The sequence below is a fragment of the Toxorhynchites rutilus genome, chromosome 2 (genome assembly GCF_029784135.1).
Source record: "Toxorhynchites rutilus septentrionalis strain SRP chromosome 2, ASM2978413v1, whole genome shotgun sequence".
Taxonomy (NCBI): domain Eukaryota; kingdom Metazoa; phylum Arthropoda; class Insecta; order Diptera; family Culicidae; genus Toxorhynchites; species Toxorhynchites rutilus.
The window spans coordinates 186215156-186224692 of record NC_073745.1 but is presented as its reverse complement, the minus strand read 5'-3'; the positions used below and the strand labels follow the sequence as shown (position 1 = coordinate 186224692).

Genomic DNA, 9537 nt, shown 5'->3' with positions numbered 1-9537 from the left:
GACCTCCCGTATTGTTGTATTTACATTTACGGATTTCAAAGTACTGCATGTGAAAGCAAACGAAAAACAGTTCATATTTTTGACAACGAGTGCGTATTTTTGTATTAGAACTGGTAAGTTATCAATTTGATAGCTTTTTTTGAGTCTTTATGTGTCATTTGTATCCCTTTTTCAAGCTTTATAATACCAATAACATCGACAAGAATAGAAAAGAAAAGAAAGTAATATCTTTGGAAACAAAAATAAAAATATTGGATCGTTTACGTGATAGAAAATATGGGAAAAGCACTAGTGATTTGGACGCACTCCAAACGCACTTCTATTGATTGATAATGCACCTGGTCATCCTCCAGATTTACAACACGAAAATGTGAAAGTTGTTTTTTACCAAAAAATACAACTTCCTTATTACAGTCCTTAGATCAAGGGATAATTTCGACATTTAAAGCACTTTACATTAAGCAAACATTTAAGTACATTTTGGAACAAATGGAGAATGACGACTCTTATGGGTGCTTGAAAAAAATTTACAATCTTAGATTGCGTTCAACATCAACAATCAACATGAAACAATCAACGCTCAATGCTTGCTGGAAAGCAATATGGCCAAAAGCGGTTGAAAGTGGAAACGAAAAACTTCCATTAGAACATGAATATTCCCAGATCACCAAGTTAACTCATTCTATAGGAGGAGAAGGTTTTGAAGGTTTGCTCAAGCAAATATTGAGGAAATATTGGCAGATGACGAACTAAATGAAGAGGATTTAGTTCACATGATTCATGAAGTCGATAAACCAGATGAAGACAATAATTCTGATGAAGATCAATCTGAACTAGTTACGTTCACAGCAAAATCCATCAGTGTGGGGCTTGATTTGGGAAGAAAATTGGGAAATTATTTTCTACAATGCGACACGAATGTTGAACGAGCTCTTCTTCTCCAGAAAGAAATTAACAGCTGTTTAAGTCAACAGGAAGAGGTCTATAAAGGTTTGGCGAAAAAAACCTACGCAACTGTTAATTACATATTTTATTACAAAATCCCCTCAATGCTCTTCTCGAATTCGTCGACCATTGAAGCAGAATCGCATCAGGAATGCTCTTGTGATGAAAGTCAGAAACAAAAGACTGGTAGTGCCTGAAAGTGATGACAGCGAATAAACCAATTACATATTTGATTTATTGTATAATATATTCAATAGGTAGATTTTTAAGATGTTTTACTTTTGTTTCACTTAAATAAATAACGAAATTAAATACATATGGGGAGTTTATTTCGTTTTACACGGTTTTGTCGGGAACCTATCTTCAGTGTAAATCGAGGGATATGTGTAACAGGAAAGGATTATCAGCATATTCGGACCTAGATTCAAGACATAGAGGCTCGAGCTCACGTTCAAATGCTTCCTTGTATTTTCCATGAATTAGCCAATTGATGGATTTTCTTCGTTTCTGATCAATTTTCTTATAACCATATTTCACTTCTTTCACTTGGCTTTGACGCTAAAAGTATTTTTTTTATCTAAAGAGACATATACATGTTATTAATATAGTATAGCGCGTAATTTCTTTGACTATTTCGCTAAAATGATTATTTAAACAAAGCTTAATCTTGCCGATCCATATAAATTTTATGCAGCGATCTCTATTGCCTGCCCAACAGATCACTAATACATATGCACGTTACAAGCGCCCTATAATGACGTATCACACAAATGCTTTCTCCAGGCAATACGACAATACGTGCAAACTATAGATCAAATCCAGAGGCTGGAAAAAGCATGAAACATATTGTTGGAAGAATAGTCGCGGGCGTCGCCAGAATTAACCGAATTCATGAACTTTATTACTGAGAGTACATCGAGTTATAAATTCCTACAGGAATGATGGATACAATAATTATTTTAAATACATAATTTAGAATCCAATTCACTTACTTTTAGTAATTCAACTTCTCTTCCACATAATAATTCAAGGTTATGTCAATATTCCTAATTTGCCCTATATTGTAAGTTTGTAAATTGTATGTATAAGGAATTGTATAATAGGTTTAATGTTCGATTCTCACCGATGTGGTAAATTGTAGGTTTAGCGTAGTATAATAAGCGATAGATGTAGATAATTTCTTCTTAGTTCCTAGTTGTAGCTGTAACCTATTTTTAAGGACACTAGGTTTTAAGATAAATTGATTGCAAACTCAACGTATTGTTACCTTTTTTATCCTAGTATTTATAAAAAATAATTTTAGGTAATTTAGGTATATAAACACTAGCACTAGTCTTTAGAAATTATTATCAGGCACAGGATCGTATAACTTAAGGATTTTTGCAAGTAATCTGTTCTTTAGTGCTCGTCGCAGATAAAGAAATGCTGATCATCGTCCACTGACAGATCACGATTGTTACGTGATGGTCAAGCAGACTGGACGATCGACGAACGACGATCGATAAGTAAGCAGTTACATTGCTACTGTGTACTGTACGAGGGGATCGCCAAATCGACGGGCGTATTAACACTCCTCCCCGAATGCGCAGAGGGTTCTCCGGAGGCGTATTGGTTCCTAACGCCCACGTCGAGTACGGCGAGTTTAACCGCGGGACGTTCGTAGATGCCCTGATTAGTCTGTATGGTGGCACTCCTGACTTGCCCGTCCTGTCCTGCTCTGGTTGCGATGATTCGTCCCATAGGCCAACTATTGCGAGGGGCCTTGGGATCTGCGATGACTACCACATCATTCACTTGAATTGGTTTTACCTTCATGAACCACTTGGTGCGACGGGTGATTACAAGGAGATAATCTCTTAACCATTGGCGCCAAAATTCATTGGCCATAACTTGTGATTGCCTCCAGGAATTCCGGAGCACGATGGGGTTATCGTTGTACTGTACCCATGGTTTTAGTCCATTTGATGACCCCAGCAAAAAGTGGTTTGGTGTCAGCACTGGAGATTCATCGTCGTCCATGGGGATGTCAGTAAGTGGTCGCGAGTTTATATTGTTCTCAATTTCTAGCAGTGTACTGTAAAGAACTTCATCCGTGGGAAGTTTCCTCCACTGCAGTTTATGAAGGTTGCATTTTACGCTGCCAATCAAGCGCTCCCACGCTCCGCCCATGTGTGGTGAAGCTGGCGGTATAAAGGTCCATTCCGTATTGGATGTTGTGAATTCCCGCATGAGCTGTTCTTGGTTGATGTCTTGCAGCACTTCTTTCAATTCTTTACTGGCGCCCTGGAAGTTGGTGCCACGGTCGCTAAAAATAACTGCAGGTGTCCCTCTCCTAGCCATTACGTTACGTATTGCTAGAATACACGAATCGGTTGTCAGTGTGTGAGCTAGTTCTAAATGGATAGCGCGAGTTGTGAGGCATGTTGCCAGCACTCCCCATCTTTTTTCTGAGCGTCGTCCAACGACGACGGTCATGGGACCGAAATAATCGATCCCCATGTACGTGAAGGGTCCTGTGAAAGCAGCTAGACGGTACGGTGGCAGGTCACTCATGGCGGGAGGTTGTGGAGACGCTTGGTCGTTCTTGCATTTTTGGCACTCCCTGCGTACCTTCCTGTATGTTCCCTTCAGTCTTGGAACGTGGAAACGTTGACGTATTTCATTGAGAATCGTCTCGTGATTCTGGTGGTTGAACCGCTTGTGAAAATCAAGAAGAATAAGCCGTGTGATTGGGTGCTCGCGTGGTAGAATGATTGGTTGAGCGGCATCTCGGGCGATAAACTGGCAAGCTCTTGTTCGACCTCGAACCCTTAGAACATCGTTCTCGTCGAGGAAGACACATTTGTGAAATAATGGACTGTTTCTCGGAATGGTTTTGTCTGGATTCTCTGCAAGCCGGTTTCTAGAGAGAATGGTGATTTCGTCAGCGTAGGTGTAGTTTTGTGCCATACGAAATAGGCAGCATTCGGAATCGCTTAGCTCTCGACGTTGCAGTGGTCCGTTGGTTACATTCTTTTTATATACGCAGGATTTCAGATTATTTATGTAGCGAAAAACATGAGCCGTGCAGCGAATTAGTTTCCGCCAGTCGGAAAAGCGATGGAGATCGATTACAGGTTCTACAATTTTAGTATGAAACAACAGATGAGGACGTAGTTCTTCAGTGGTTACTCCGATGCGACTATTAGACATAGGCCAATGTTCCGTAGATTTCCACAGGAATTCTGGCCCACGGAACCAACGGCTAGAAGCGGACAAGTCGGGGTTGGTCTTCCATTTCGTTCCTTCGTCCGCCACGTTTTGCTTGCTAGGTATCCAATTCCATTCGCGCACATCTGAGGATTCGAGGAGCTCGCTGACTCTGAAGGCCACAAACTGGCTATAACGACGATGGTCGGAATTCAGCCAGCAGAGTACATCCTTCGAATCCGTCCAAAAGTATCGTTGCCTTATCTTGATCGATAACGATTGCTTCACCGTTTCTGCTAGTCTGACTCCAATTATGGCGGCTTGAAGCTCTGAACGGGGAATGGACAGAAATTTGATAGGTGACACTCTCGTTTTCGATCCAACTAATGCACATTCGATAGTGGTGTCTTCCTGAAATCTCAGGTATACAACTGCAGCGAAGCCGGTTTCACTCGCATCAACAAAGGTATGTAGCTGGATGTCATTGTGCTTGGCTATAGAGGATTTTGTTCGATAGCAGCGAGGGATCTGAAGCGTCGTTATTCCGGGGAGAGACACACACCACGAAGACCACTTTTCGAAATGCGAGTCGTTGATCGAATCATCCCAGCCGATTGACGAGCGCCATATCTCTTGGAAAAGCGTCTTGAGGATCATCAGAAAATGTCCGATAAGCCCTAGCGGGTCAAAAACCATCATGAGAGTCCGCAAGACCTCTCGTTTGGTAGGTCGACGGGTACCGGACAAGAGCAGCGCATCTATACGATCGGAAATTTTAAACGTAATGTTATCTGTAGAAGTGTCCCACCACATGCCGAGGATTTTCTCAACTGAACCATCACCACTTAGCCTTTTGACTGCTGTGGGGGACTCGTCCAGCGCCTTCAGTACCGCGGGAGAATTGGAGGCCCAATTTCGGATGTCGAATCCCGCAGATGCATGAATTTTCCTCACCTCTCTCGTTAGCTTTATTGCTTCTTCCTCATGTTCGACGCTTAGAAGCATATCGTCGACGTAGTGGCGTTCCACGATTACTTCAACAGCTGTAGGATAGCTCTGTTCGAACTTCCTTGCATGGAGATTTTTTATGTACTGTGCAGTACTAGGCGAGCAACAGGCTCCAAACGTCATGACCTGTATGACGTACGTGTTCGGGTTGATTCCACTTTTTGTATAGAAGAATAACTGGTACGGTTGATCCTTCTTCCGAATTGATACTTGCTGATACATCTCCCGGATATCTCCGGATACTGCAATACGGCATTCGCGAAACTGTATCAGTACAGATAACAGCGACGTTAGAAGATCCGGACCCTTCAATAGCACGGAATTCAGAGAAACTCCGTAAGTTGTGGCTGCAGCATCCCACACGAGCCTTATTTTTCCGGGTTTGTTTGGGTTTACCACTGGAAACATCGGGAGATACCAGACATTAGGGTAGGCTTGAACCTCTTCGTCAGTTAGCTTGCGTATGTAACCCTTCTCGATGTGGTCTTCGATTTTCGCGTTCACTGCTTCAGCTAATGCTCGATCGTGCTTCATCCTCCGATCCAAACACTGCCACCTCTTCAGCGCCATCTCTTTGTTGTTCGGCAGACGCACATTGTCGTACTTAAACAGAAGTCCCGTTTCATACCTTCCATCTCGAAATATTGTTAGCGATTCCAGAAGCATCAGGGCACGCTGGTCGTCCTGAGACTGTAAGGGTCTTTCGGGCTTTGTAATTCCAATGCTCTCTAACGAAAAGAAGCTTTTAACTGTTCTATGGAGATCCTCATCATTGTATTGGTTGCATTGACAAATCTGCAAGGAGTGGTAGTTAACGGAATGTTCAGCAGCATCTTCTGACACGCAGCTTCCATAGACGGTCCACCCAAGACGCGTCTTGACGCCTATTGGTTCTTGTGATTGTCCTTCTTTACACTTCAGTGGATGTCCGAGATTGAGATTATCAAGACCTATCAATATACGAGGACAGGCGTTCTCGTACGATTGAATGGGAAGCCCGACAAGATGTTGGTACTTTTTCTGAATCTCAGAATAGAGTAGTGTTTGCGGTCTTATTTGTAGACTTTGTACGGTATGTACGGAACAAAGTTCGTACCTTTTTGCCTGACTGAAGCAACTTGAAATTTGCAGACTTACAATCTGTGACGATTTTTCTAAACGCTGCGTCTCTCCTGTCCATTTCAGGCATAAAGATTTCCTGGGGCCTTTCAGACCTAACTCTTCAGCCAAGCTTTGATCCATTAACGAGAGTTCCGAACCATCATCGATAAACGCGAAGGCTTGCACTGTTTTCGAGGGTCCATAGAGACGAACTGGGAGTATTCGGAACAAAACTTTCGATTGACCTTGGTGAATGTTACAACTCTGCTGAGATGTCCCTTCTGATAGCGTAGCAGTGATTGATCCATTTGACGAACTATTGCTCTGTTGTTTCTCACTGTGGAGAAGAGGGTGGTGTAAATAAATACAACCACTTATTCCGCATGGCTTCTGTTGCCTGCATGATCCGTTGTGCTTCCGTAAGCACTTTCGGCAGAGTTTACACTCTCGCACTGCAGCCCATCTCGAGTCATAACTGAACTCGGCAAATCGTTTGCACTTTGGAACGCTCTGGCACCCGCCCTTACATATGGGACAATGCTTCTCAAACCCACTGAAAGAAGTTGGTTTCACTTTAGATGGTGACATGTACGATCTGTTATTTCCCGACTCGGTTTCTGAATGTATATTCAAAAATCCATCCTTCTTAATGGAACGAGGCTTTGGGTCGTTATTTATCGTAGCCATTACCGCACTGGCATCCTCTGCTGTTGAATACAGCCACGAGCTGAAGTCGAGCAAATTTGGATTGAGCTTATCCCTAGAGTGTTTGGCCCAATCAAGCTTCAACGTCGAAGGTAACCGTTCCACCAGTTCGTATCGTAAAGAAGCATTATAGACGAAATCGTGTACTTCACATGCTTGGATTGTTGCGACCAAGTTCTCCACGGTGAGCGCGAAGTTGACGACGGTCTCTAGCCTATCGATGTTTGGCGATGGTAACGATCGAACATTTTTTACAATTGCTTGTATAATCGCTTCCGGCCTGCCATATAACATTTTCAATGTTGACATAACTCCTGCGACGTTAAACGGATGAAGCAAGCGGCACTTGACTGCTTCTAAAGCTCTCCCTTTGAGGCACTTTCGGAGCCGCAACATATTTTCTTCGTTGGAGAACCCGCACATCTGGGTAGAGTTACTGAAGTTCGAGAAGAAGAGTGGCCAATCTTCGGGGTTGCCACTGAATTCCGGGAGATCTTTCGAAACCGCTTGTCGTGCGGCTAGCTGACTCCTGTTTAGAATGCATACAGTTTCATTTGCAACATGCGGCGCAGACGGCGGCATCGATACTTGCTGACTCGGACGCATCGGTGTTGATCTTTGTCCTGGAACGAACATGCGAGGGTCGATTAGCGAAGGAGGGTTAACACGATGAATACCAGGAACATCCGAAGATACTGGATGTTGTGGATTTGTGAGTTGCACGGTGCCTTGTTCAAGATTCGGAGCAGTTTGCTCTGTAGGTCCAGCCAGTTGGATTGGCAAAAGTTCTTCCATCTCTTCAGGCTCTAATCCGGTGTTCGCTTGGTTATCGCAACGCTCAGTATCGGCCACCCATTCCTCGATTTTAGATATTTTCTCCGCCTCGTTGACACTTATCTCCGTTGAAGTATCACTTCCGTACTCAAGAAGCACGTCGTATTTCTTCTTCAGGTACTTCTGTTCAAGTTTTTTCTCTTCTTCGATTTTCAGCAACTGCAGCTTCAATCTCCTCCTTGCCTCACTTTGTATACTCTTTACAACGCTCTTCGCCGTCTGCGACTGAGTAGGCAATGTTTGGTTTTGAGTAGGTACGGGGGCAGTCGTACGTTGTTGATTACTCACAGTAGGACAGTCGGTGCAGCTCCAGCTCACATTTTGAATGTCCTGCGTTACCTTCACGCACCGAAAATGAAACCACCTCTGGCAAGTATCACATTGGACCATTTCCATATCATTTGGCTCATCACACAAGGGACAGTCTGACTCCTGAATGACCGCTGCGCGGGTGGCGCCACTAGATTTATCGGTTCGCCTTTCTCCAGCCATACGCTTCTCAGGGGCTGCTCCAGTCCCGGCCTGATCGATACTAACTACTGTTACCTGGCCGCTAGTAGAGGGAACAGCAACGGTATTTGTTGAACATGATGTAGCGTTCGTCGCGGGCTCTGCGACTTGCTGATTGCTCATCGTGACCGTTTTACTCGCCTTTTTCGCGGTTTCGGCTTTGGAATGCTTCGACGACATCTCTCGGCTCGGTTAAAAGAATTTATAAAATGTTGGAAGAATAGTCGCGGGCGTCGCCAGAATTAACCGAATTCATGAACTTTATTACTGAGAGTACATCGAGTTATAAATTCCTACAGGAATGATGGATACAATAATTATTTTAAATACATAATTTAGAATCCAATTCACTTACTTTTAGTAATTCAACTTCTCTTCCACATAATAATTCAAGGTTATGTCAATATTCCTAATTTGCCCTATATTGTAAGTTTGTAAATTGTATGTATAAGGAATTGTATAATAGGTTTAATGTTCGATTCTCACCGATGTGGTAAATTGTAGGTTTAGCGTAGTATAATAAGCGATAGATGTAGATAATTTCTTCTTAGTTCCTAGTTGTAGCTGTAACCTATTTTTAAGGACACTAGGTTTTAAGATAAATTGATTGCAAACTCAACGTATTGTTACCTTTTTTATCCTAGTATTTATAAAAAATAATTTTAGGTAATTTAGGTATATAAACACTAGCACTAGTCTTTAGAAATTATTATCAGGCACAGGATCGTATAACTTAAGGATTTTTGCAAGTAATCTGTTCTTTAGTGCTCGTCGCAGATAAAGAAATGCTGATCATCGTCCACTGACAGATCACGATTGTTACGTGATGGTCAAGCAGACTGGACGATCGACGAACGACGATCGATAAGTAAGCAGTTACATTGCTACTGTGTACTGTACGAGGGGATCGCCAAATCGACGGGCGTATTAACACATATAATTAGTAGCATATCCGCGCAACATACGTTGAATCCAGACTTCCTGTGCGCGCGCTTTATTTTCGAGAGACGAGTATCAATTTTCTCTTCCTCACAACCCAATGAGGTACATATTAGGTGGAGCAGTAGGCAGAGTATATTTGTATTGGTAAACAAAATATGGTGTTGTCATTATTTGCATTCAATATGGAATGTATATGGAAGAGACGAAACAATATTTAAATAACTCACAATTTGATGATGTCATGAAAAAAAGGCTCATGAAATCTTGTAACTGATAGGTTTTTAATAGATGATAATTGTATTG

The 9537-nt window shown here is 42.5% G+C and overlaps 1 protein-coding gene across 8 annotated transcripts; it reads right to left on the bottom strand.

Moving 5' to 3' along the window:
- Positions 1 to 1269: 1269 nt before the first annotated feature.
- On the bottom strand, positions 1270 to 9174 carry LOC129770031 (uncharacterized). 8 transcript variants are annotated; one of them, XM_055772614.1, is made up of 4 exons: positions 8923 to 9174; positions 8779 to 8863; positions 8648 to 8711; positions 1270 to 8585 (listed from the first exon to the last, which is right to left on the bottom strand). In XM_055772614.1, the coding sequence occupies exon 4, from the start codon at positions 8470 to 8472 to the stop codon at positions 2467 to 2469; it is 6006 nt and encodes a 2001-aa protein (XP_055628589.1). In that variant the 5' UTR covers positions 8473 to 8585; positions 8648 to 8711; positions 8779 to 8863; positions 8923 to 9174; the 3' UTR covers positions 1270 to 2466. The 8 variants fall into 8 exon arrangements, 3 of the variants coding, with proteins under 3 accessions (XP_055628589.1, XP_055628588.1, XP_055628587.1); XR_008742020.1 differs by having other exon boundaries at positions 1270 to 1875; positions 1938 to 2001; positions 2069 to 9174; XR_008742019.1 differs by having other exon boundaries at positions 1270 to 2001; positions 2069 to 2153; positions 2213 to 9174.
- Positions 9175 to 9537: the final 363 nt, after the last annotated feature.